At 61.8% G+C, this 26,464-nt stretch overlaps 2 protein-coding genes across 2 annotated transcripts; one reads left to right on the top strand and one right to left on the bottom strand.

Moving 5' to 3' along the window:
- Positions 1–2,120: 2,120 nt before the first annotated feature.
- On the bottom strand, positions 2,121–19,725 carry SLC26A11 (solute carrier family 26 member 11). The gene is made up of 17 exons (XM_090292577.1): positions 19,652–19,725; positions 18,904–19,139; positions 18,255–18,447; positions 17,580–17,665; positions 15,706–15,785; positions 14,654–14,796; positions 10,003–10,178; positions 9,356–9,428; positions 9,053–9,103; positions 8,320–8,380; positions 6,263–6,318; positions 5,956–6,096; positions 4,961–5,088; positions 4,557–4,656; positions 4,032–4,165; positions 3,554–3,626; positions 2,121–2,911 (listed from the first exon to the last, which is right to left on the bottom strand). The coding sequence occupies exons 2-17, from the start codon at positions 19,135–19,137 to the stop codon at positions 2,820–2,822; spliced, it is 1,821 nt and encodes a 606-aa protein (XP_090148703.1). The 5' UTR covers positions 19,138–19,139; positions 19,652–19,725; the 3' UTR covers positions 2,121–2,819.
- A 501-nt stretch (positions 19,726–20,226) lies between these two features.
- On the top strand, positions 20,227–26,436 carry SGSH (N-sulfoglucosamine sulfohydrolase). The gene is made up of 8 exons (XM_090292579.1): positions 20,227–20,339; positions 21,365–21,525; positions 22,034–22,139; positions 22,279–22,429; positions 22,739–22,895; positions 23,202–23,283; positions 24,443–24,646; positions 25,311–26,436. Exons 1-8 carry the CDS (start codon positions 20,243–20,245, stop codon positions 25,868–25,870), a joined length of 1,518 nt encoding a protein of 505 aa, XP_090148705.1. The 5' UTR covers positions 20,227–20,242; the 3' UTR covers positions 25,871–26,436.
- The last annotated feature ends 28 nt before the right edge of the window (positions 26,437–26,464 follow it).

The raw sequence follows: 26,464 nt of genomic DNA, 5'->3' as shown, positions 1-26,464 counted from the left end.
ACCCGCGGGGCCACCACGCTCCAGTGGACGTGGGGTCATCTGAAATAACCTCGATCTTGTCTTTGCAACATCAGTGTTTGTAGAGTGGGTTCGCCAGGTGCACGCACCTTGTTGGCCGACCTGGCTGCTCGTCTGCACATCTGGAAAAGCCTGGGCTCGCCTGTCAGAGGACGGGCCCTGCCACAGTGCAGGGCCAGCCCAGAGGCACCTCGCCAGGAGGGAAGTGTGGCAGGAGGCCGAGCACAAGGGCCACTGGTGCCAGGGGCACAGCCCATGGTCCCAGCTGGCCCCGGGCACCCAGCGACTCAAAGCAGGCCTTGTGTGACCAGACCGGCAGCCCGGACGCCCCATTTATTCTGAGCTGCATCAACAAAAACCCAGCAGAACAACAGGGGCCTGCAGTCTTGGCTTCGGTGGCATCTACCTACCAGCTTCCTCCAGACCCGAGTCACAGCTCCGGTTTTCCGCACGGAAGGACGACGGGGGACGTGAGTGGGGCGTGACACTTCAGCCACTCACTGTGGGCTCTGAGTGCAGCCCAGTCAGGGCTGGTTCAGCTGCAAGGGCCCAATTCCCGGGCGTGGCTGTTCTGGACTGCGGATCCTGCTGTTGGCCCCGCGGGGTGAAGCCTGTCTCCGAGCTGGACGTTCCCAGGGGAGAGTGTGGAGGCGGGGCGGGTGCACCCACCTGGGGCTGGAGGCCTGGCGGACAGAACAGCCCTCCTGGAAACTATGGCTCTGTTTTATCTAGGGAGGCAGGCCAGGTGGATCGGGGAGGGACGTCACTGAACACCCCTGTGGCTCCCAGGACGCGTTCTCCCTGTCTGTCTGCTTCTCTTCTGTAAGGACACCCGCAGTGGGGCTTAGGACCCGCCGGATCTGGCAGGGCCTCATCTGAACCCTAATCACATCTGCAAAGACCTAGTCCCAAATAAAGATGTGCTCACGGCACTCGGAGGACACCTGACCCACGCAGGCCCCGGCTCCACGGGCGCCGCCAGGAGCCCTCGCAAAGGTCGGCCATCAAGCACCACGCAAATTCATCGGGTGAGGCCTTTCCAGAGCATGAACATTATTTTATAAGGTGGGGGGACAGGCTCTGAATTTATAGTCAGCAGCTGACTTTACAAAGGATAGACAGATCTACACAGATTTTATAAAAATAACCACGCCTCCATCAGTAAGGGTTAGCTGTTCATGTCCAGGTGAGCCTGGCTCCAGATCAATTTTCTTTTCTCTCTTCTTTTCCCTCCCTCCCTCCTCTTTCTTTCTCTATTTTAAAGATTTTATTTATTTTTAGAGAGAGGGGAGGGAGGGAGAGAGAGAGGGACAGAAACATCACTGTGTGGTTGTCTATCTCGCACCCCCAACCAGGGACCTGGCCGGACTGGGACCCTTTGGTTCACAGGCTGGAACACACTGAGCCACCCCAGCCGAAACCAAACCAACTTTCTTTTAAAGTGAGAAGGAGGTCCCGGGCCCGCTGTGGGCATAAGGGGGCCACTCACACCCCAGCATCGGCTGGCAGAGCCCCAGCCGCCACTGCCGCCGCCTCACGGGTAGGGCACGGCCCGTGGGGCGCGGCCAGAACCCAAGGCTGCCGCCTCCTGGTGTAGGGCGGCTTCAGGCTGCAGGGCCAGAGCCTCACCCTGTGTCCCCACCCCGTCCTGGCCCCAGTTCATCTTCCAGGGAGCGGATTACTGGGGCACAGGGAGGACACCCCACAGTCCCTGCTGCCCAAGCCCTTCGGTCCTCCCTCCACATCCTCTCCCCAACCCAGTCCAATTGTCAGGTCCCCACAGGGCCAACTTCCCCAGACACAGGCTTTTCAGTGGAGTGAGACCCCGAGGGGGAGCTGCCTGCTGTGCACCCCACGCTAAGTTCACTGAGGGGTGGTGACAACGGGGACAAAACTGCGCAAGCAGGTGTGAGCCACATGAAGGGCCGGGGCGGCTGCGGGGTCTCCTCTCCTGGAAGAAGCTGGGGGCACAGCTCTCTCCGGCACGACTCCTGCAGGTTCCCCGGGAAAAGCTGGGTTCAATTTAAAACGTGCCCGCATCACGCGCGGACCAGGCAACAGTCCACACGCAGGGGCCCACGGAGAAAATCATGACACGAAACCACGTCTTCTCTGTTTATTATCACAATAAATAATTCGCAGCAAGGATGGCGTGGGAGTGCGGCCGACAGAGCGCCACGGGCGGGGGCCGGCACCCCGACACTGAACAACTGCACACACACCACGGCGGGGGCAGGGCACCTGGAGCCAGTTCCCATGGCGACCAGGGTGTGGTCCCCTGCAGTTTTTACAATAAGCGTTTATGATTTTTACAAAAACACCAAAGCGGTTACTTTTTTAATTTAAAAAACACACAATTACCTTGAGCGCACACTACGTCACTGGCACACCTTGGTTTTCTCCCCGGAACAGCATAGACACCGCCGTCCAGACCAGAACCTCGGAGGTGCTGCCCCCACCACCCCGCAATCCCGGGAGGCGTGGGCCACGGGGCTCCGCTCCTGGGACGAGCTGACGTACCTGCTCCTCCCTTCCTCCCACGGTCCGTCCTTCTAGAAGGCTCTCTCCAAACCGCTCTCCCAAAAGGGCTCAGGCCCCAGGAGAGGAGGGAGGTAATGCTTCCATTGCCCCAAAGGAAGCCAGGGAGGCCCGCGTGCGGTCCCCACGCCCGCGCTCCTCCTCCCTCGTGGGGACACCCGCTCCGGCTCTCCCAGACCCTCCGCCGGTGCGGCTCCCGGCCTCACAGGGACAAGAGCCCCGTGCGAGACCTGGCCGCCACCGGCGGCCCCTCGGCGGCCCAGTCAGGCCTTCAGCAGGGCCACCCTGTGTTCCGGGACAGACTCGTCGCCGATGCTGTAGTGCTGGGCCTCTGCTTCCTGACTCAGGTACTTCTCTGCAAAGAACGCTGTTTTTAGTGGAAGTGAGCCCGGGTCAGCTCACAGAGCGGGATTCAAGATCACATCACAGGGTCCCGGGGCCACACCCACACGCAGGTCATCACCGCGCTCCTTTCCCTGCCGGAGCGACCCTGCTGGTGGGGGGCAGGGCCCCTAGGCCACCCGCCTCCGTGGACAGGTGGGTGTCTGGGCTGCTTCCTTCCAGCAACAGCGTGGGTGAGGCTCAGCCACCACGCTGCGCTGGAGGAGCCAGACACAGAACCTCCCGTGACCCCATGGACAGGGCACGGCAGGAGAGGCAGAGCCACCTGTGGTGGGAGAAACAGGACAGTGGCCCCCCACGGGGGTCACTGGACAGGATGAGGGGACTTTCTGGAAGGAGGGAATTTTCTCCGCCTGCTTGGCAGCTCGCCGGATCCACCTGTCAGAACCGAAGCTGCCGTGTACGACCTGCGCATTTGTGTGTAAACTAAACCTCTACTGGGGACTGTACACACCCTAGAAATAAACCCCAGCGCCAGAGGGCCCCTGACACCCAGGCCTCGCGTCCAGCGTCCGGCCCGCCTGTCCCCGAGTCCTGTCCGCTGTCCTGACCCCACACACCAGGCTGTCTTCTGAGTGGCCCTGCCTGCACCCACCTGCAGCTTCCAGGGTGGGGAAGTTCCAGAGGCCCTTCATGTCAGCAGACAGCAGGACATGGAGGACGGACCCCTGCGGGACGGACAAGTGTGAGCTCCGGTGGGGATGCCCTGGCTGTGGCCCAGGGGCCGGCAGCCAGGCCACCCACAGGCCCTGTGATCTCCCCACGCAGGGACCCGGAAGACCAGGCGTCCAGGGAAGGGTGTGAAGAGGGGCACTGTAAGGAGGTCCTGTGCAGAGGCCAGAAGGACGAGAGCCCTGCAGACGCAGCACAGAACGGAGCAGGCACGAGACGAACTCTGCAGCCAGATGCCCGTGTCGGACGGGGACACGGGGCCGCGGTCCTTGCTGTGCTACGCAGGCAGGCGCTCAGCCTCTCTGGGCCTTGGTGCCCTCACGCGGACACAAGGACAGGGACAGCACCGGCCTTGCGGCGCGCATGGGAGTGGCCAGGGCCGGCCGTCTCGGGACGCCCACCTGCAGGCCGACGAAGACGAGGACGCTGCCCCGCCTGTGGAAGTCCTCCAGCAGCTCCCGCAGCCCCAGCACCACGGTGTAGTCGATGCTGCAGACGCGGCTGCACTCCAGGATGGTGCAGCGTGGGGGCACCACTGCGGAGACAGGCGTGCGCGGGTCACAGCGGGCGGAGGCGCCCTGGCCAGAGGCGAGGCCTCAGGGACCCGGGACAGTGGCAGCAGTTCCCTCAGAGGGAGAAGCAGCCCCTTTTCTCCCAAAGCACCAGCTCCCAGAAGAAGGAGCAGATCCTCAGGGACAAACGTTGGGGAAATATCACCCCGCTCCTTGCTGCGTGCAGACAGCAGGAGTCCCCTGGAGTGAGAATGGCAGCCCTGGTCACGGGGACACCGCTGAGACGCCCCAGACCTCCTGGACTTGGGTGGGCAAGCCCCTCCCTGACAGCAAGAGCAGGGCCTTGGGGTCCTGGGGAGCAGGGACATCGGGGAGCCAGGGGGAGACCACAGCGACCCTGCCTGGCACACATACCTTCCAGAGCCCGGCTCACCACCATCTTCCGGAGCACCTCCATGGCGGGGAAGTGCAGGCCACTGACTGGCTGCACGATCAGCACCTGCCCCTCCGACACCTGGGGACAGTGGCCGGGGAAGCCAGTGAGTCCTGGAGGCAGACGGACGGGCCAGCAGTGCCAGGCTCGGGGAGGGGCGATGGGGCAGGAGGAACGGGGTGCAGAGCCGGCCAGAGCCCTCAGCCCACCTGCGGCCCCCTGTGCAGCGGGACAGCCCTGCGCGTTACTCCTGCCCACTAGCTGACGGTCACTCGGCAGGGCCTCAGGCCACAGCCAGACGGGAAGGTCAAGATACAGAGCCAAGGGGCCCTGCCCAAGCCTCGCTCTGCCCCCGGGCCCAAGGCCGGCGGGTTCCCCGGCGCACCTGCATCTCGGGTCTGGCCGCGGAGTGCAGAAGGATCAACATGGACACGAGGGCGCCGGCCAGGATGCCGTACTGCACCTCCCAGAAGCACAGCAGGAAAGTCAGGCCCAGGGGCAGCAGGTCCAGCCCTGGGGGCGAGGGGCATGCTGAGGGGCCTCGCTGCGCTGAGCTCGGCTCCCATGCCCGGCCAGCCCTCGGCTCGTGGCTTTGCACGCCCTGGGGAAGGGGTCACGGACACCGAGCGGCCCCCAGGCACCTCCATCTGGGGGCTTGGGACGCAAGGACTGGCGCTGCTGATGGCCACACCAACTCAGGGACACGTCAGGGGCAGAAAAGCGGCCCCTGCCTGGGCTGCGTGGTGGCTGAGGCCTGCCCGGCGGGGCCCACACGGCCTGCCCTCTGGGAGGAGGCCAACAGGGACTGAGGGAGAAGGGACGTGGGGGTACGGCCAGGCCTGGGAAGCGAGGGTCCAGGAGGCCACGTGACGCCCCATCCCAGACCACGTGAGCGTCCTTAGGCAGGACTGGGAGGTGTCTGCGCCGTGTGTGGGGTGCTGTCCTGGGGCCGAGGGGGCGGAGGGGGGGGTCAGCCCCGGTTCGGCCTCGCACAGGGCATGCGGACCGGCCCCACCCGCCCCAGGGGCCAGGGCTGCTGGAGGACGGGACACGGTGACACACAAGCGGCCCCGGCCCTCCAACCACGTGCCCTGCCCGAGGGCTCCTGGGGCTGACGGGAAACAAAGCCTTGTTACGATGAAGGAACTGCTGGCCCTGCTGTCACACAGGACCCTCTGGTCACCCCTGGAGCTCACCCGTCCCTGAGCAGCGGGGCAGGGACACCCAGCCTGTCGCAGGCCCAGCACTGAGCTGGTTTAAGGTGGAGGCAGCCAGACCCATGGCCCCCCGGTGCCCCCTCCCAGAACTACGTGGTCCTCTAGCTCCAGCCCAGCCACCGAGGTTCGCAGGGGAGGGTGGGGACAGTCGGGGACCACGCACTCTTCACGCGCCAGAGCGTTGCGACGATCTTGGCGTCGAACAGAGGGACCACCGCCATGATGATGACGGCCGCCAGGGCGGCCTTGGGGATGTAGCGGAAGAGTGAGGTCAGGTAGTCCAGCGACAGCAGCACCAGCACGCCTGCGGGTGGGACACCGCTGACCGGGCCGCCGGGCCACCCCCGGGCCAGCGAGGAGCCCCACCTGGGGGATATCACTGGGTGCCAGGCCGACAGCACCGTGATGCCCCCTCCTTTCTCCCATGTCTCTCCCCTGGCACGAGGGGGCTTGGTGCCGGGGGCACTCACCTGTCACCAGGCCCCCTGCTGGGGTGCATGCCCCCGACTGGGAGTTCACAGCCGTCCTGGAAGACAACACAGAGCCCTGTCAGTGGCAATCAGAGCAGGGGAGCTGTCAGTTCACACAGAGGCAGCTGGCCCCCCAAGACTTAGGAGCAAAATAGAGCTTTGGGATCCCCTCACCAAAAGGGAACTTCCTAGACCTGGAACAACCTGTGGGCACACCGGAGAGAGGCCTGGTCATAAACGCAAAAACCCTATGGGACCCGTAGAGTCAGCCTCCTGCTGTGGGCTGAGCCACGTTCCCTGCAAACTCGGACGCGGAGGCAGCACAGGACCGGGCGGGGGGGGTCTCTAACAGGGGGGCGACATTAAAACAAGGCCCTCACCCACTCACTGGGGTCCCTCTAAGGAGGGGATCAGGACACAGAGACACCAGAAAGGACACACAGAGCGATGGACACAGAGGGCCGACCACGTGGGGACAGCGAGACGGCACTGTCTGCCGGCCAAGGAGAGGCCCCAGGAGAAGCCGACCCGTGGGACCCCGCAGAGCGTGAGGAGACCAAGGCTGGCGAAGGTGCCAGTTGGTGGCCTCTGTCTAGGCAGATCTGGCAAAATGCCACTCCCTAGAAGGGGCTCCCGCTGCCATCGGAGAGGACGTGGAGGGGCCTGTCTACGGCAAGATGCTGCCGGAGCTGCGTCAACATGGGGCAGTGCCACTTAACCCGTCACATATGCAGGCACACACACAAATATATGTACATCTGTGTGAACAGAAACACGAGAGGAGAAACGCCATGCTCTGGTGGTGGCCGGGACGGTCCCTCAGCTGCCGCCTGGACTGTAGAGCGGCCGTCACACCCAACGCCAGGGACAGCTCTCTGCCCAGGAGGCAGCCCCCTGCGCCGCCAGGACCGCATGACTCCAACCACAGCACAGGACCCTGCCTCGTCCGGCCTCTTAACAACCCAACCTTGACCTTGGGCCAACTCTGTCTCCTCTGGAAACGATGCCCATCTGTCTGCGCGTCTCCAGGGGAAGCCTTCTCCTAAGTCCCCCTCCTTATTAAACGTCCTCAGCGTTCTTCGGTGCCCTCCGCACAGGAGGAGCTGTGCAGACACGGGGTGAGGACAGAAACGCTCCTCACTGACGGCCTTGCCATCCAGTCAGGCCAACAAGACAAGAGCGCGGGGAAAGCTGAGCTGGAAACGGGGCGGGGCTTCACTGCGTGGGCCTGACCACAGGACCCACATGATGCCCGCGCCGTCCTGCGCTCATCGCTCCGCCACGGCACTCGGACGGGCCCGTGAGGAAGCCCACTTTACAGGCAGAACCCTGAGGCTGGGGAGGGGAAGTGTCGTGTGTCCCCTGGGCGCGGCCATCTGGGGAGGTCTGGGGCGGTCTGGGGCGGTCTGGGGTGGTCTGGGGCGGTCTGGGGCGGTCTGGGGTGGTCTGGGGCGGTCTGGGGTGGTCTGGGGCGGTCTGGGGCGGTCTGGGGCGGTCTGGGGTGGTCTGGGGCGGTCTGGGGCGGTCTGGGGCGGTCGGGAGGCCCAGGACTCAGGCTCTGGTTAGGGTTTCAGGGACTCTGCCCCAGGCCATGCTGCTGAACACGCCCCCTTTGTCCTTCCGCACAGGTCACCTTTCTGTGCTGCCCTCCTGCCTGTCCCAGGGCAATGCCGTCAGTGCTGCCGTGGAGTCTGCCGCACCCACACCCCTTCTCCAGGCAGGGCCGCAGCCCCCCTGCCCCGTCCCACCTTAGGGACCAGCGCAGCCCCCAGGACACCCGACGCACCCGAGCGTTTAAGGGTTAACCTTCAGCACACAGGCAGAAAGACGACCTGATGAGATCCCGAAGGATGCAGGGCAAGCCCCCGCCTGGTCCTGCCGGAGCAGCTGACCAAGGGTCGCTGGCTGCCCGGACAGGCCAGCTTGTAACGGGGAGAAGGAGGCGGGGCTGGGACGGGGGCCAGGGCCCAGCCAGGGCAGCTGGATCTGGGAGCGGATGGGGCCTCTGGCTGGGGCCGGGACCTCCCCAGAGGCACAGACAGGACAGGGGCACTCACCGTCCAAAGCTGCCGGTGACCGGGAAGGACGAGAAAAGGGAGCCCAGCACGTTGGTCAGGCCTGCGGGGGGGACGGGAAAAGGTGTGTCTGGGAGGGAAGGAGCATAAAACGGAGGGAAAAAGAGGAGGCGGCGGAAAGCAGAGGAAGCCAGAGAAACAGGCAGGCAGACGGCAGGGGGACCCTGAGGGACGCCCCATTCCTGAGGCTCTCACAGGGAACGACAGAGACCCAGTTCCCCACGGGGCCCCACTCTCTAGCCTTGCCCGTGAGTGGCACATGCCTTCTTCCCACGCGCGATGGAGACAGGAGCCCGCCTCCAGGATAGGGGGCGGGCGCGGGAGGCCAGTGCACACGGCCGGGCCCAGGTCCGGGACTCAGCACCTGCCTGGCCTGGAGGGAGGTCACCGGGCGGGGGGGGCAAGGCACTCAGGCATTCTCAGCACCCTGACCCCGAGGAGAAACGTCCTGGGCATTTGTTGGCATAAAACAGGCCACAGGCCTCAGGGTCTGGCCCAGAGCGGGTGCTCAGAATGGGCACTAGGTGACAGCTCCATGCTGCAGGGAGTTCAACTGGACCCCGGGAGACCTGAGGATGGGTCCCCGCTGATACTGAGAAGGCCAGCTCAGGGCCACCTCTGCCCCTGCTCATCGCCACTGTCACTGTCATCGGCCCAATGCAACCAGGACACAGAGACGTGCCCTGGCCTCGGGACGGCGATGCTGGGGTCTCACCGATGGAGAGCAGCTCCTGGTTGACGTTGATGCGGTAATTATTTTGAGAAGCTGAGAAGAAGGGACAATAAAAACATTGTCACTGGATAGGAGACACCAGCGAGAAAACGTTTATGAATAAACACACAGGACACCAACACCTGCCGACGCACTGAGCTTTGTACACAGATACATGACACACACGAAATGCACATGCACGCACGTGTGTACGGGCATGTGCCTGCAGGTCTCAGAAGACAAAGGCAGGCAAGGATGCAGGTGGGGCTCGAAGAGGGGTGCCAGGGAGGGGCGGGGGCACCTTACCAAAGGACTGGGCCACCGCGATGCTCTCCAGGAGGCCCATGAGGGGCACCACGGCCAGCCCGGCCCCCATGTCCTGGGAGGGAGAGGAAAGGGCTCCTGACTATCGTCCATTCTAACGGGCTGTCCGTGCCAAGCCAGCAGCTGCCCAGGACCGCACTGCGTGTCAGTTTGTGACACGTCCCAGCTTCCTTTCTTGCTTTTCTGATTATCTTTCTTGTGTGGGGGGAGGTATCTTGGAATCTGCACCTTAGAGCTTTTACTCATCTTGTCCATCAGTTAGAAATCAGCTTTGCTTTGAAGCCAGCCGCCCGCCGGGCCTACCTGGAAAGCTCTCCCGCGTCTGGCGAGCGAGCCCGCGCCCCAGGAAGCCTCTCCTGACTGTGCAAGGAGCAGGACGCAGCGAATTCCTGTGCCGTCACCGCGCATGATGGCAGGGACGCCCCCGGGCCCAAGGCAGGGAAGTAAGTGTGGGCTCCCGCGGCTGTGCCCAGGCTGGAAGTCTTCCCTGCCACCCCCCCCCCCCGCGCCCACGGACACCCAGCTGAGCTCCGAGCGCCCTGCCACTGAGCACATGAGTTGGGGGACGGAACCAGGCCCGGGGCCCCGCAGCCTCTGCCAGGTGGGCCTGGCTCCCTGTCGCTACCCACCTGGACCATCTCAGTGAAGGAGACTGTCCCGTTGGCAGTGGACAACGAGAAGGGGGGGCTCTGCATGGCAGGGAGCCCCTCGACTATCTTCCCAGTTAGAAGGAAAGGCTGGTGTCCAGTCACTTCGAAGGAGTAGGCGACCAGAGCGGCGAAGGAGACCACCAGGGCATTTCGAGCTGGGACAGAGGGAGAGACCTGCGGGTGAGGCCTGACGCCTGGGTAAGGAGGCCGAAGACCCCACCCCAGGCACGACCCCTGACGCTCCCACCTGGGAAACAGTGGGGATTCAGTGACCCTGGGGCATAACAAACTCGTGACACTGTGGGCAGTGCACTAAGGTGGGACAGAGAAGCAGCCACACTCAGGGCCGGACGCATGTCACCTGCAGGTCACAGTGGCTACACAGCCAACAGCATGGCCGAAGCCACTTTGAGGTTAGAGGTCCCAGGACATTTCTGTGTTGAAGCGGGATGCAGTAACAGCAGGCTAGAAACTGGACAAAATACATGGGGAACGGTGTGTGTCGGGGGCGGGCGGTATGTAGCCCCCACACTGAGCTTCCGGAAATGAAAACCAGAATGTCTGACATGAGAAATATACCGGATGGGCCCGGGCTGGGTGGCTCAGTGGACTGAGCGCCGCCTGTGGACCAAAGGGTCACCAGTTCGATTCCCAGCCAGGGCACAGGCCTGGGTTGCACGTCAGGTCCTGAGTGGGGGGCGCTCGAGAGGCACCCACACAGTGATGTGTCTCTCCTTCTCTTTCTCCCTCCCTTGCTCCCTCTCTAAAAAAACCCAAAAAGCAGATTGGACACCGCAGGTGAAGACCCGGGAAGGAGAGCGTGGCGGCAGAGACTACCCCAAAAGAAACACAGAGAGCAGATCAACACTGGGGAGACAGACAGACAGAGCACCGGCAGCTGGGGGACAGCTGTAAGCAGCCTAGCCCTCGCGCGGCAGATGCGCACAGAAGCCCGTGGAGCGGGTGCAGGAGCAGTGCAAGAGCTGGAAGAAGTAACGGCTGAGCCGTTTTCCAAATGTGATGAAAACTGCAAACTCACATCCCAAGAAGCTCAAGGCATTCTAAGAAGAAGAAACGTGGGGAAGGGGGCAAACTACAAGACACATCTTAATTAAATCACCTAAAACCAGTGATAAAGAGAGGATCTTAAAAGCAGCAAGAGAAAAGCAGAGAGTTACCTACAAGGGGGTGCCTATTGGACTATCAGCTGATTTCTCAGAGGACACTTTGCAGGCAGGAAGCGACTGGCAAGCAGTATTCAATGTGATGAAAAGCAAGGACCTAGAGCCAAGACTACTCTCTCCAGCAAAGCTATCATTAGGAATGGAAAGGCAGATGAAGTGCTTCCCAGATAAGGTGAAGCTAAAGGAGTTCATCATCACCAAGCTATTATTATATGAAATGTCAAAGGGACTTACTTAAGAAAAAGAAGATTAAAAACTATGAACACTAAAATGACAACAAACTCACAACTATCAACAACTGAATCTAAAAAATAAAAACAAGATCCAACTAAGCAAACCAGAATAGGAACAGAATCGTAGGTGTGGGGATCATTGGAGGGTTATCAGCTGGGAGGGGGAGAAATGGGGAAATGGTGCAGGGACTAAGAAGCATAATCGGTTGGTACAAAATAGACAGGGGGAAGTTAATAATAATACAGGAAAGGGTGAAGCCAAAAAACTTATATGAACAACCCATGGATATAAACTAAGGGGGTGGGATTGCTGGGGGAGGGGAGTACTGGGCAGAGGGGAGCAAAGGTGAAAGAAATTGGGACAACTGTAATAGCATAATCAATAAAATATACTAAAAAAAAGAAAAGTGGAACAACAACTTGACTGTGTCTCTCTTTCTTCCTCCCTCTCTCTAAAATCAATGGATTTTTTTCAAAATTAAAAGGGAAATAAAGTACAGGGAGGTGGCGAGGGGGCGATTACCCATCTAGAAGGGCACGTTTAAAGTGAGACAATGATTACTGTGGAGTTCTTCACACACGTCGGTGAAAAGTACATGGCAACGTACCAGAGGCTCTGTACCCACATGAAGCAGAAGGCATGTGTCAGCAGAGAGATGCTATACACCCTAAAGCAGTTACTAACAAACAGAAACACATACACACAACTGTAACCATCAATAAGCCAATAAAGGAAATAAGAAGGAATCATAAAAAATATTCAATCCAGAACACCGCGGAAAGCGAAGGAACGGAACGGAGGAGCCCGACACACCAACGGCACTAGGGCAGATCCCATGCCGACCGCATCAGTAATCACGCGAAACGTAAAGGGCATCCTCCACGATTAAATGGCAGAGGTTTTCAGAGGGGATTAAAAACAAAACCTGCCCTGGCCAGTTTGGCTCAGCTGGTCGAAGCTCTGTCCCACAGCTGGAGGGCTAGGGGTTCGATTCCTGGTTGGCGCACATGCCTAGGTCATGGGCTTGTTTGGGAGACCACCCGTCGATGTTTTAGAAGAAACAAAAAAAGAAATAACCTATCTATATTACTTCTCACAAAAACATACTTTAAACATAAAAATAGAATAAGTTAAATATGTTAAAAGTAAAAGGGTGAGAAAATGTACACTACTGCTAATCAAAGAAAGGTGGAGTAGCTGTATTAGTATCAGACAAAATAGATCTCAGACCAAAGAATGTTACCGGGGACCAAGAGAGTCATTTCAAGAGAAAATTATAATTCAATACGTGTATGTACATACAAGGTATGTTCTCTGACCACAATTGAGATTAAATTGGAAACTGATGGAACAGACTGGAAAATTCCCCAAATCTTTGGAACTAAATAGCTTCTAAATAGCCTGATTCAAAGGAGAGGTCACATACTCCACTTCTAAATAACCCCTGAGTCAAAGGAGACGTCAAAATGGAAATCAGAAAGTACTTAGAATTAAATGAAAACACCACTTATCAGAATTGTGGGGAGAAGCTAAAGCAGCGCCTTGAGGGAAATTTATAGCACTATGACTAGACAAGAACAGCCTCAAATCAAAGTCCTCAGCTTCCACCTTAAGAATTTGAAAAACAGCCCTGGCTGCTGTGGCTCAGTCGATTGAGCACTAGCCTCTGAACCAAGTGTTGCTGGTTCAATCCCCAGTCAGGGCACAGGCCTGGGTTACAGGGCAGGTCCCCAGTTGGGGACATGCAAGAGGCAACAACACTCTGATGTTTCTCTCCCTCTTTCTCCCTCCCTCCCCCTCTCTCAATAAATAAATAAATAAATAAATAAATAAATAAATAAATAAATAGAATTTGAAAAATAAAGATAAGGTAAACCCAAAATAAGCAGAGAGAAATCATAGAAGATCAGTGTGGAAATCAACGAGCTGGAAAACACAAGCAATACACAGAGAGTAATGGAGTCAAAGGCTGGTCCTCAGTTTCCGAAGTGACGCTGCAGGTGCTGGAAAGGAAGGGGCCACGGTCCCCGAGAAGCCCGCAGGCCCCGGCAGCGCCCCTCAGACCTGACCCGGCGAGCCGGCTGGCACGCAGGCTGTGAGCCAGAGGCCCACGCGGGGCCTGGGGATCTGCACCTGCAACGAGCTCCCGAGGACGGGCAGGTGCTCATGCAGGGCACACGCCGCGGCTGTAAGGACAGCGCCTGCCCGTTTTTGCGGTTGGCTGACGACGGACTAAAGCTCAGAGACTCCAGGAGGCGCCCGATGCCAGGCCAGACGCCGGGCGAATGGCACAGCCGGGGCCGGAGGGCACACGGTTTCGCGCTCAGCCTGTGCTCCTCTGCCCTGCGCAGTCCTCGGCGCCTGCTCACAGCTTCCGGTCCGCACAGCAGGGTCTGGGGAGCGGCTCCGGGGACTGGGGACCTCCTGAGCGGCTAGAAGCGACTGGAGGGCTGACTGTAGCGACCCCCCTCCCACAGCGGCTGGTAGCGTGGCCACAGAAGAGTGGGGCTGAGCGTGGCGTGATCTGCACTCCCCTCGGCTCCGAGGAGGCCCTGGGGCTGCCTGCGCTTCCTCGCTGTCCTGTCCCTGCCTTCCTCTCGGGGTCACCAATGGGCAGCTCAGCCACGGGGATCTGAGGAGAAGTCCCCGTCTCCCCAGAGGTGGCCCCCACCCAGCCATGGCCACGCTAACCCTCCTCTCACAGCCTCTCCTGCAGCCTTTCTTCACAGAACCTGCTGACCTCATGCCCAAAGCAAGATGCTCGTCTCCAGCGGGTGCAGAGTTGAAACAGAACCAATTAGAACTGCCCCCCCCCCCCCCGCCCCTCAGAGGTCGGCCCACACAGTAGGTTCCTCAACGTGAGCACGGCTGACGTGCTGGGCAGGATGTTTAGCGGCACCTCTGGCCCCTACCCACTAGACACCAGGAACAACCTTGTCCAGTAGAGTCAACCGAAAACGTCTCCAGGCACCGCCGCGTGCCCCTGGGGGCAAAACCAAGAACCCCACACGAAGCGGTGCTCTAGTCCTGCTGTGTATCAGAACCACCCAGCAAATTCTGAATGTCCCAGGGCCCAAGTCCCGCCCAGACCAGTGGCCGGAGGCTCTAGGAGTGGCCTCCGCCCAGCACCTGCGCCTCCCACGTCCCCAGGAGCTGGCCCCGGTCCTGCAGCACAGCTGCGGGCGCGGGTCCTCGGCCGCAAGGCCCCTCACCTGTCGTGGCCGTCCAAACCAGCCCGCGGCTGAGTCGCACGCCGGCGGGCATCTCGGAATGGACAGGAGGCACGTGGTCCCGCATCAGCTTCAGCACGAGCAGCAGCAGCATGCAGACCAGCCCCAGCACGGCATCGCCCACCCTGCAGGCAGACGCTGGTCACCACCCAGCCTGGAAAGCTTTCTCTCCCCACGGCTCTTTCTGCTTTTCCCTAAGAAATCTGCACCCCTGTTCTATCTCAAAACTCCGCAGGTACACAGGTGGGTACAGGACCAGGAGCAGGGGCCTCCATATGTGCTCACGTTTCCAGTCACGTGGTTCCCTGGGCTATACACGCCTCCTCTGTTCCAGAAGGTTCTTCTGATGGCCTATGGTGGTCTCCATCCAGTCAGCCTCCCTATCTGCCCCCCACCGGCTACATGTCTGGGATTAGAGAGGGGGACCCCAGGGAGGCCTTGGCAGCAGATCACAAAGGGAGCAGAGGGCAGTCCCGGGGTCTCCCCGCTCTCTCCAGGCCTCGGCACTGCTCTGCCCGGGCGGCACCTCCCACAGCTCCCCTCAGATCACTTCTCCTTTCACTCACCCAGCCAGAGGTGTCCTGGCTTCCAGCTGGCCTCATCGGGGAGCATCTCCTCTTTGTCCCTGTAACCTGCCCGCCTCTGGGAGCGAGCCCACCGTGGGAGAGAGACGCCCAGAGCAGGAGCCTGGTCCTCATCCCTGCCCTGCCTGCCGCCCGCCCCTTGGGCACTGGCACCTGCTGGCACTACCTCCCCCTGCGCTGCGTTCTCGCTTCCTTGCTGAAGCACAGTCTCTGGGAGAGACTGCGTGACCTTCTCGAGCCGGTTTCTCCCCTTCCACGTGCACCTGACCGGTGCAGCAGGTATGGGCCGGCCAGCTCCCTGGTGATGCCGACAGCACTGCCCTAGGGACCCCTGCTTGAGCAGCAAGGCCCCAGAGGAGGGAGAACTGCCACCCAGGGGAGCGGAAGGGGCCAGGAGCGGGGTCTGGGAGGAGGAGCTTCTAGAGGGGACAGGGCCAGCCCGCAGGGTACCTGGTCTCTCCGATGCTGCGGAAGGTGTGGTACACTTGCAGGAAAAACTGTCTGGGGACGTCCTGCAGTCCCAGCAGGTTCTGTTCGAACACACAGGCTCCGATTAGTCAGCCTTCTGCATGGGAGGCCGGAGGCCGCTCCCCGCGGGGGCCCTGCCGGGCCCACCTGCCCATTCCCAGTCCCCGCAGACAGATCAGAGTTACCCTAGGGGAGAGGGCATTTCACAGCGTTCGGGGTCAATGACACACGCTGGCAAATCGTTTTCATCCCTGGGACACTCAGTCTGGACGATCTCAAAGCAGGGAGTCCGGGGGTTCAAGTCCAGCCGGCCCAACCCTGCAGCGCAGGCCTCGTTGTCATTGGCTCGCAACCGCGTCCGTCACTGAGCGGCCCGCCCCCCACTGCGCAGACCCCGCCACCATTGGCCCCACGTTGTGTCCAGCACCCGGAGGCCCGCCCCCAGCCTGGAGTTAAAAAATCACAAGGTGCACGCGCCCGCGCGGGGCAAAACCTCCGCGGGGAAGCCAAGTCCGGGCCTCCCACCGCGAAGGGGGCCCTCGGAAGGGCTGAGGGGCTGCATTCTGGGCTTTAGTCCTTTATCCCGCTTGAGACCAGGCGGGGAGTGTGGGGAGCGTCCGAGGGGAAGTCCAGGCCCACGGTCCCGGGCGGCGCGGACCCCACACCTGCCCGCACACAGCCCTGATGGGGAAGGGCACCGGCAGGGCGCAGGGGGGTGAACACAGGCTGGGGCTCTGTCCTGGGCAGGGCTGGGGGGCCCCCACCCACACCGCAGCCCACGGGCTCTCTGAGATGGGTGTCACGACCTGGACTCCTGGGACCTGGGGTCTCCCAGCACCTATGCATAAAGCAGCCACCCTCTACGCCCGTTACGGTCATATAAAAGGGCATCCCCAACACCAAAAACAGAGGGCATTGCTTCCAGAACGAAGAACAGGCCGTCCCGGCACGCTTCTGTGTGTACACACCTGCAGACGGGAGGGCCCACACCGCTCAGCTACTTCCTCCTCCCCACTGGGGCTTATGCCAAACACACCTCCCACGGGGCGGCGAGAACTGAAGGCGGGGGCATGTTGACCCCAGGGCCTGGCACACAGGAAGAGGGCCGCTTTATTCCCACACGCCTCCTCCCTGGGGAAGACGCTCACGGGCCAGCCTGCAGCAGAGCCTTGCATGGGCCCCATGCCTTGCAGAGGCTGCGATGGGGACACCAGGTCCCAGGCAACGCGTGGCCCCGAGTCTGCCATGAGAGGCCCTTGGCGTCACGTGAACTGTTGGACTCAGTTCATTCTGCACACCCACCTGAGCACTGGCCTTCCCTATACCAAGCTCAGCCAAACGCTCCTGCCCGCCAGGAGCCCAGAAGCTGCTGGGAGCGGAGGATGTGATGCCAGTGCAGTTGACAGACGTTAAACAGAAACATAAAGAAGCGCGGCATTTAAAAACATCGAGCACAAAAACAAAAAAGAAAAAATTTAAAAAAAAAACGAAAAAATAAAAAATAAAAAATAAAAAACATTAAGCACATTTGAAAAAAAAACCACATAGAAATGAAATCACCAGGCTAACTTAGCGTGGGGAGCAACTCAAGAAGGAGCAGTCCCTCTGTGAGCCAGACCAGCACACAGGCACGAGGGCGCCCGTGAGACAAGGGGCTGTCATTCCTGCCCCCAGTTTCCTGCTCTAGAATCTGACCATCACTCAACATCTCCCCGAGGGTACATTTTGTTAACGGAGACCATGTGAGCCCTTGTGCTCTGAGCTCCGGAACGGGAGTCTGCAGGTCAGCCCCCACACACGGGGGTGGGCTCTGGCCCTGCTGCCCGCAGGTGCCCGGTGCCAGGCAGCACGCTTACCTTGATTTGCCCGAAGCCAATGGTGATGGCGGCAGCAGAGGTGAAACCTTTGATGACTGGGCAGGAGATGAAGTCCAGCAGCAGCCCTGGTGGCCCAAGAGGGAGTACTGAGCTGGTCTCGGAGGACTTGGATGGACATGGGCTGGGACAGGGGTGTGGGTGGGACTGGGGCACCGTGTCGGTGGTTTGGAGAGCAGGAAGGGGAGGCGAGGGTCTGAGGACCTGGGCCCCTCTCCAAGCACCCTGGCTCCTAAACAGAACAGGCTAGTGTTGGGGCTAGGGGCGCCCCCACACAGAGGCAGATTTAACAGCGGGCACACTGGGCGTGAGCCCTGGGCCCCGACTTCTGAAGGGCCCCACAAAACCCCAACTTTACACTTTTTTCTAATGACACCAAGTTTGGTTTCATTACTACATTGCATAAAATATGGTTAACATGTATTTTTATTTCCCCTGTCTCTTTTTTAAGGGGCCCAATATTTTCTTCTGCGCCCGGGGGCTCAACCACCCTTAATCCGCCTCTGCCTCCCCACCTTCCCCACAGGGATAGCCCTTGAAATGCAGAGAAGGAATGTTGAGGGCAGGGTGTCCCCACGAGGCAGGTGACTTGGTTCCCCAGGACAGCAGAACTGCAGGCCTCCCTTCTCCCACGACAGGAAGGCCCCAGCGTCTTACCCAGGCCCAGGAGCCACATGGCTAACTGGATGCAGCCGGACAGGAAGGCCAGCAGCACAGCGTAGGCAGGCTCATGGAAGGTGTAGGAGGAGACCAGGAGGGACATGATGGCCGTGGGACCCAGAGTCACATCCCGGGAGGTGCCCAGGAATAAATACACAAAGCACCCCATGAAGGCAGAGTACAGGCCGTACTGTTGGGGAGAGACAGTCATGAACATCCAAGAGGCAGGGTCACGGGGTCCCTGGGCAGCTGTCTGGGCACGGGGACCTGTGGTGCCCCTGTGGATGCAGCGACACCCACGGATCCTGACCTGCAGCGATCAGGGGACCTTCTCTCTCCCCACCTGCAAGAGCACCGACACCTGTACGTACAAGGGGCCGAGCTCATCGGGTGACCCAGAACTAGCTCAGTGCCTGTGTGGCAGTGTGACAGAGCAGTTATAGGACTGTGCCTGCCCAAAAGCAGTCGGTCACATGTTCCAGATTGTAAACCAAGGGATCTCAGTCTCATGGGGCTCAGCCCTGGGCACCCCCTTCTCCAGAGGCCATATTGTGCATTCCTACTCTGCTTCTGGACAGGTGCTGAGGCCCAGAGCAGGGTCAGGTGGTGTAGCAGGAAGCGGGGGCTGCAGGGACAAGCCCCTCACCTGAGGCGGGAGTCCAGCCACCTCCGCATAGGCCAGGGCCTGGGGAATGACCGTGAGCGCGACCGAGAGCCCAGCGACCAAGTCCATCTGCAGCCACTGCGCGGAGTAGTCGGGTAGCCAGGCCAGGATGGGCAGCCACTTCTGCAGCGTGGCACGGGAGCAGCAGCAGGCCATCGGGGCCAGGCCGGGAGGCCAGGGCGTGGGCTGATCCATCACCTTCACAGAAAATGACATGCCTGCAATGGGGGTTGGGGGACAGAGACCAGCCATCAGGGCCAGGGCTTCGGAGAGCTCAGCAACAGGGCGAGGGTCCGCGACATCCGGAGACACAGTCCGTCTACCCCGGGGTCATCCGGGTGGGTCGGGGGCCTCAAACCATGGTGGGATCCTCCCCCGCCCGCCCCGCCCCCTCCCCACCCCTCCCTCCGTTGCTCTCCCTGAATCCCAGCTGCCCACACCCCAGGCGCCTCCTCTTCCTCCATCAGCGCTTTCGGGGAAGAATAGAACCACCGATTTCTCAATGAGAAGCCCAAACACTAATTACACTCAAGGTCTGTCTTCTGGGGGGGAATTTGTTTCCTTTCTTTCCTCCTCCCCAGGAACCCAACTGCGAGCTGCTGGCGTGGGCGGGCGGCTGGAAGCCCCGAGGGCCCCGGGTTTTCCAAGTGCGCACTAAGGCTGACTGCGGCTCTGGCGGGGGGCTGGGGGGGCTCCCCATCCTGAGGCTGCGCGTTACTCCAATCCCCACCTGTGTCGTTCGCATCCCTAGAGGGACCCCGAGGGTTCTGGTTGGTTCTGGAAAAACGTCAGAGGCCGCTCCACTAATTCCAAATGCGCAGCATCCTCCAGCTCCCCGGGCCCCGCGGGGCTGCTCTGGACGGAACCGACCCCCACCCCGAAGCCCCTGTCCCGGGCCGTGGTGTCTAAGGGCGAGGACCCCACGCCGGCTGACGGGCCGCGGCCCACAGGCTCCAGCGGGACCAAAGGCGGCAGGGACCTGCGGAGGGACGCGGTGGGTGGGGAGCGGGGGTCCCCGCGGGAGGCGCCAGCACCCTCGGGCCCCGCGCCGCCCGCCGCGTCGGCAGCCCCCCGGCGAGCCCGGCCCGTCGCCGGCAGCGCTCCCACGCCGCCCCGGGCCCCTCGCCGCCCCCCGTCCGCCGCCCGCCGCGGACTCACCGGCGCCGCAGCTCCTGGTGTCCCCTCGTCGCCGCAGCGGCGTCCGCAGTAACCACACGGGAGGGGGAGCGAGGGGCGGGGGCGGGGCCCGGCGACTCGTGACCAATGGGGCGTGGCCTAGCACTCACGTGACCGCTGGCGGGCGGGGCCGGGAGCTGCCGCCATGACCCGCCGGGGGCTGCTGTGCTGGGCGCTGCTACTCGCGCTGGGGCTCTGCTGCGCGCACCGGGCGCGCCCCCGGAACGTGCTGCTGATCCTCGGTGAGTGCGCCCCGCCGCCCCGCCGCCCCCGCCTGTTGTCGCCCCCAAAGACAGCCACTCGCCCCTGCGCAGCAGCGGTCACGATGGACCCCCGTCCCCCAGACACTTCGTGGTCGGCCCCTTGTAGAGGGAGGCCTGGCAGCCTCGCCCACCGCGGGGTCTGCAAGGATCGCCCCAGCATGCAGCACCCGACTCTTGGCTCTGACCCAGCACCCCATCCCGTGCCCGGAGCCCCGGCTCAGGGGTCCACAGATCCCAGAGGGGATGCCAGAGGAAGGGCCGGAGCCCCCGGGCTCTCCTCTCGGTTTCCGACCCCCAGCGCTCTGCGGGTCAGCTCTGCTCCCAGCCCCACACCTGCCCCCTTTCCCGGCCCCGCCCCCTCCCAGAAACTCCAAGTTCCTCAGCGCCCTGCCGTCCACGGGGGTTCCTTCCGTGTGGGTGACCAGCAGGCTGTCACAAGGCAATCCCCGTTAGTTCCTCTTTGGAGGTCTGGCCCTCTGCCAGGGTCACTGATTAGCTGCGGTCTCTGCCTGGCCCTTCAGCTCTCCACTGGGGGGCTCTGGTCAGTCCCCTCCAAAGACGCTGGTGGAGAGTGGCTGGGCACCCATGTCCTGCGCTGCGTCTGCCGAGCCCAGCACTGCCCCGCACACCTGCCTGCGCCTGTGCCCACCCGAGTACCCTGCCCACCTGAGTTTTACACCGGCCTGCGCACGTGCCCACCCGAGTACCCTGCCCACCTGCGTGCTGTTCCTGCTAACATGCTCACCCAGCTTTCACACGTGCCTGGTAGCATTGCCACTTGAGTATTATGCCTGCTGACTATCATGCTCGCCCAGGTATGCCCACCTGGGTATCACACCCACCCGGGCATCATGCCCTCCCAGGTATGATGTGTGCCCGGATAGCACCCTCACCTGGGCATCCCTGGCCCAGGCCACTGCAGCACAACCCAGGTCTCCTTCCCTCCCACGCGTGGCGCCTCCTGAGCCCAGCCCACCATGTCCTCTGTCCCCCACCTTCCTCAGCGGATGACGGAGGCTTCGAGAGCGGCGTCTACAACAACAGCGCCATCGCCACCCCGCACCTGGACGCCCTGGCCCGGCGCAGCCTGGTCTTCCGCAACGCCTTCACCTCCGTCAGCAGCTGTTCTCCGAGCCGCGCCAGCCTCCTCACGGGCCTGCCCCAGGTGAGCCCTCCCTGGTGCCCCACCCCCCGCCCGGAAGCGCTCCCCTTCATCACCCACTCCCCATATGACATTATCTTGCGGGGAGCAGGTGCGCTCCGGGCGCCCCAGCTGCGAGGCTGAGGCTGTGAGTCAGAGCCTCCATGGCTCGGGGGACTGTGGCCTGAGCTCGGACCTGCCAGAGAGGTGACCAGGCCACTGTGCGCAGTGGGCCACAGGCAGGAGGAGGGGCTTTTCTTTAGCAGTCGGGTTTGTAACATGTGCAGCCGTCTCTCCCCTCCGTGACGCATGCCCATCGCAGAAAAGCCGGGAAGCACAGGCAGAAAAGGGGAGAGTGAAGACCACCTACTCTTGCATTCCCGCCGATGTCCTGGGAGGAGGGAGAGCGTGCTGGCTGCCCAAAGGAAGACCCATGAAGGGCTGGGGTGATGGGGTGCTGGGCCACGGGTGAGCAGGGCTCTGCGTGGGCGGTCGCCCCCCCACCCCCAGCTCACGGGGTCCCTGCCCGCAGCACCAGAACGGGATGTACGGCCTGCACCAGGGCGCCCACCACTTCAGCGCCTTCGACGGGGTGCAGAGCCTGCCGCTGCTGCTCCGCCAGGCCTCCGTGCGCACAGGTGAGGGCCTTCGGGCCTGCTGGGTGGGCCGGGCTGCCTTGGCAGAGGCCACGGCAGGGTGCCGGGCTCGGGGGCAGAGGAGGCAGCAGAGGGGACTGGGCGGCCTCGGAAGGCGCTCTGGCGGCCCTCTCGCCTCCAGGCATCATCGGGAAGAAGCACGTGGGGCCAGAGGCGGTGTTCCCATTCGACTTCGCGCACACGGAGGAGAACGACTCTGTGCTCCAGGTGGGGCGGAACATCACCAGAATCAAGCTGCTGGTCCGGAGATTCCTGCAGACGGGAGGTGACAGGTGCGGGGAGGCCCCTGCCCCCTCACCCTCCTTCACGGGGCCAGACCCCAGGCCGGTCAACACGCCGCGCATGTCCCAGAGTCTTTATTTGGAATTCCCCAGATGGCGGAGTGGGGGTGGGGAGAAGGTTCCAGACGCTTGAGTTCCCCTGATCAGAGGAAGCGGGGACACGGGCAGGTGAGGCTGTGAGGGTCACAGGAGACTTTCAGTGATGGGAGCAGGCGAGGCCAAGAGGGGTGCTTCTTCCTGAAGGGGGGCTCCCTGGGGCCGAAAGCCAGGCCTCAGCACTCACGCCCCTGCCCTGCGCAGGCCCTTCTTCCTGTACGTGGCCTTCCACGACCCGCACCGCTGCGGGCACTCCCAGCCCCAGTATGGGGCCTTCTGTGAGAAGTTCGGCAACGGGGAGAGTGGTATGGGCCGGATCCCAGACTGGACCCCACAGCTCTACGCCCCGCAGGATGTGCAGGTAGGAGGGCCCCGCCCTGCATTCCCACCCACCACGATTCCTCCACCTACGAAATCCGGGGAGCCCTGCCTCCCTGCCCCTTTGACTCACTGGATCCAGGTCCCCATCTGGGGGGCCTGCAGAGAGAAACCTGAAGACCTGGGTGGCGTATCCAGAATCGTGGACTTCAGGGCTCACCCACTCGCAGGAGGAGGATGTCAGGCCCTGGGGAACACCGGCCCCTCCGGCTTCCACCCTCTTTCAAGGATTGGACACCCGTCCCTCCAGCCTCCGTTCTAACTTGAGTCTCCACCCACCTGCCCCCAGGTGCCTTACTTCGTCCCCGACACCCCAGCAGCCCGGGCTGACCTGGCCGCTCAGTACACCACCATTGGCCGGATGGACCAAGGTGGGCCAGGGAGCCCTGGCAGAGGGTGGGTCACAGCTCGGGCCCCGGGCTGGGCCAGGCGTCCATGGGGCCTGTGTCCTTCCTCACCTCTCCCAGGTTCTGGTGGCCCAGACGCTCCTGGGCTCCAGGCCACCTTGCTGCAGCCTCTGCGGTCACGTGGCCTCCTCTTGCTGTCTCTCCCCTTCTTACCACTTGTCCTTGGATTCAGGGCCCCCCAGGTATTTTGCAACGATCTCATCCTGAGAGCAGTGACAATTGCATCTGCAAAAGCTCTCTTTGGACTGGGGAGAAAGGGTTAGAATTGATATGTCACATGATGTCAAATGTGCCTCCTTTGCCAAAGCATTTATATTAAAGGCAGACTTTATATGCGAAAAACAAGAAAACTCTTCTGAAATCAGGTCACGTTCACAGAGTCCGGGAAGACATATGTTTTGGGGGACCTTCTTTCTACCCACTACAGGACGTTGGTACCTTTATCATCTCCCTGCTGGTGCAACTGGTTCATAGTGACCTGGGACGGGACTGGGTGTAGAGCAGCGGTTCTCAACCTGTGGGTCGTGATCCCTTTGGGGGTCGAACGACCTTTTCACAGGGGTCACCTAAGACCATCGGAAAACACATATATAATTACATATTGTTTTTGTGATTAATCACTAAGCTTTAATCATGTTCAATTTGTAACAATGAAAATACATCCTGCATGTCAGGTATTTACATTACGATTCATAACAGTAGCTAAGTTACAGTTAGGAAGTAGCAATGAAAATACTTTTATGGTTGGGGGGTCACCACAACATGAGGACCTGTATTAAAGGGTCGCGGCCTCAGGAAGGTTGAGAACCGCTGGTGTGGAGGGTCTCCTGCCGCCAGCCCCTGCCGCCAGCCCCTGCCTGAGGCCGTCCCTGTTAGTTCCATGGGGCAGACGGGAGATTACAGGGAACACAGAAGCCAGCACATGGCAGCTAGCAGCTGTGTGGGGGGACGTGGAGGTGCTGGGGGGATGGTGGGCATCCCTGGAGGGGAGGGTTTGGGGGAGCGGCCCTGGGCGGGGCCCTGGGCAGAGGGTCTGAGAGACTCGGGAAGGACCCGGCAGGGCCCCGCGGCCGCACCTCCCGCCTGTCCGCGGCTGATCCCTGGACCACCGCCTGCCCCACAGGGATCGGACTGGTGCTCCGGGAGCTACGGGACGCCGGCGTCTGGAACGACACTCTGGTGATCTTCACGTCCGACAACGGGATCCCCTTTCCCAGTGGCAGGACCAACCTGTACTGGCCGGGCACTGCAGAGCCCTTGCTGCTGTCGTCCCCAGAGCACCCAGGGCGCTGGGGCCAGGTCAGCGAGGCCTACGTGAGCCTCCTGGGTAAGGCTCAGCACCTCCTGCGGGGAGAGGGGGCGGCGTCCTGACTTCCAGGGTCCCCACACTCCCTGGGTGAGGAAGGGACCCCATTCTGCATACTGAGGCTGTGAGGCTCAGAGAGGCGAAGTAAGTTTCAGCCTGAGGTCACATAGCATGTGAGTACCCACCCAGCCAGGATTCTAGCCGGGTCTTACCACCCTCGGTTCTGTTGCTTTTCTATTGGCCCCCCTGGTTACTATTCAGTACCCCACCCCCAGAGGGCCTGACGCGGTAGGTCTGGGGCGGGGCCTGAGAACCTGCATTTCTGACAAGTTCCTGGTGCTACTGAAGCTGCAGCCCCAGGACCCGGCTTGGACGGGTTCAGGCAGCAGCACACTCGGGCCTCTGTGGCTCAGGGCTCAGGTCTCCTTTCGGCCCTAGAACGCAAGTTGGGGATCACTGTGGCCACAGCACAGAACGGGAATAGGTGAGCCCCCGTGGTCTGAAGGATTTTGGAAGGGCCCTGAGCCTCACCATGAGGCACGGGGGTCCAGAGGGGCAGGCAGCGAGGTCCGGCGTCAGGCCTGCAGGAGCTCCTCCCTGCTGGGGACTTGATGTGTGAGGTGGCCCCCCAGGGGCTGGACCCTGCGCCCGGCAGGGCCACCCGCTGACACCACCCCCTCCGCAGATCTCACGCCCACGGTCCTGGACTGGTTCTCCATCCCCTACCCGCGCTACGCCATCTTTGGCTCGAAGACAGTCCAGCTCACCGGCCGGTCTCTCCTGCCGGCGCTGGAGGCCGAGCCCCCGTGGACCACCGTCTTCGGCAGCCAGAGCTACCATGAGGTCACCATGTCCTACCCCATGCGCTCCGTGCAGCGCGGCGGCCTCCGCCTCGTGCACAACCTGCACTTCCGGGCACCCTTCCCCATCGACCAGGATGTCTACGTCTCGCCCACCTTCCAGGACCTGCTCAACCGCACGGTGGCCGGCCGGCCCACGGGCTGGTACAAGGACCTCCGCCACTACTACTACCGCGAGCGCTGGGAGCTCTACGACCGTGGCCGGGACCCCCACGAAACCCAGAACCTGGCCGCCGACCCACGCTATGCCCAGGCACTGGAGCTGCTCCGGAGCCAGCTGGCCAAGTGGCAGTGGGAGACCCACGACCCCTGGGTGTGTGCTCCCGATGGCGTCCTGGAGGAGAAGCTGTCGCCCCAGTGCCAGCCGCTGCACAATGAGCTGTGAGGCCGGGGACGCGCCCTCCCTTCCCAGGCCCAGGCCTCCCGCGCCCCAGTGAGGCGCAGCCAGCCCTGGGGCCGGACTCTGGCTGCTTCTGCACCCGGGACGGGCCTGCCGGGACCCTGGCCTCCTTCCTGTCTTTGCCTGCAGGGGAGTGGGAATGTGTGCCCCAGCCCCGACCTGTGGTGTGCGACATCGCTGTCCTTGGGTCTCGGCCGTGTCCTGGCTCTGGAATTCCAGGGGGCCTAGGACAGGGGGATCCTCTGCCCATGACAGGTGGTCTGGGCAAGGGGTCTTGCTTTCTGGGCTGGGATCCAGGACTTAAGATCCTCCCCATTCTCTGGAAGCCACAGATGTCCCTGTGCCCTTCCTGTGACAGGAGACGGGGGCCTCCATGTGCCACGTGAGTGGCGGGTGGGGCCAAACCCCACTCCCTGTGGGAACGCATTATCTGGATTTTATCAACATCTGGTCTTGAAGAAACCTTGGTACAGCCCACGGTCAAGTTCCCAACCTCCAGGCTGGATTCCACTAGGCCAGCCACCAATTCCTGAGTGACAGCTTTGATTCTGTGGTTACCTTTCTAAATGTCCAAGGAGG

The sequence above is a fragment of the Furipterus horrens genome, unplaced genomic scaffold (assembly GCF_987537825.1).
Source record: "Furipterus horrens unplaced genomic scaffold, mFurHor1.1.pri manual_scaffold_11, whole genome shotgun sequence".
Lineage (NCBI taxonomy): Eukaryota > Metazoa > Chordata > Mammalia > Chiroptera > Furipteridae > Furipterus > Furipterus horrens.
This window is presented reverse-complemented; position numbering and strand designations above follow the sequence as displayed.

Excerpts from the sequence above, each read along its gene's own strand:
- SGSH (XM_090292579.1), top strand. The coding sequence starts at position 20,243 with ATGACCCGCCGGGGGCTGCTGTGCTGGGCGCTGCTACTCGCGCTGGGG. Across the intron at positions 22,896-23,201 it reads ACGCCCCGCAGGATGTGCAG|GTGCCTTACTTCGTCCCCGA; the intron begins GTAGGAGGGCCC and ends ACCTGCCCCCAG. Across the intron at positions 24,647-25,310 it reads GGCCTACGTGAGCCTCCTGG|ATCTCACGCCCACGGTCCTG; the intron begins GTAAGGCTCAGC and ends CCCCCTCCGCAG.
- SLC26A11 (XM_090292577.1), bottom strand. The coding sequence starts at position 19,137 with ATGTCATTTTCTGTGAAGGTGATGGATCAGCCCACGCCCTGGCCTCCC. Across the intron at positions 18,448-18,903 it reads TGGCTGGACTCCCGCCTCAG|TACGGCCTGTACTCTGCCTT; the intron begins GTGAGGGGCTTG and ends TCTCCCCAACAG. Across the intron at positions 3,627-4,031 it reads TCGTCTTCGTCGGCCTGCAG|GGGTCCGTCCTCCATGTCCT; the intron begins GTGGGCGTCCCG and ends TCCGTCCCGCAG.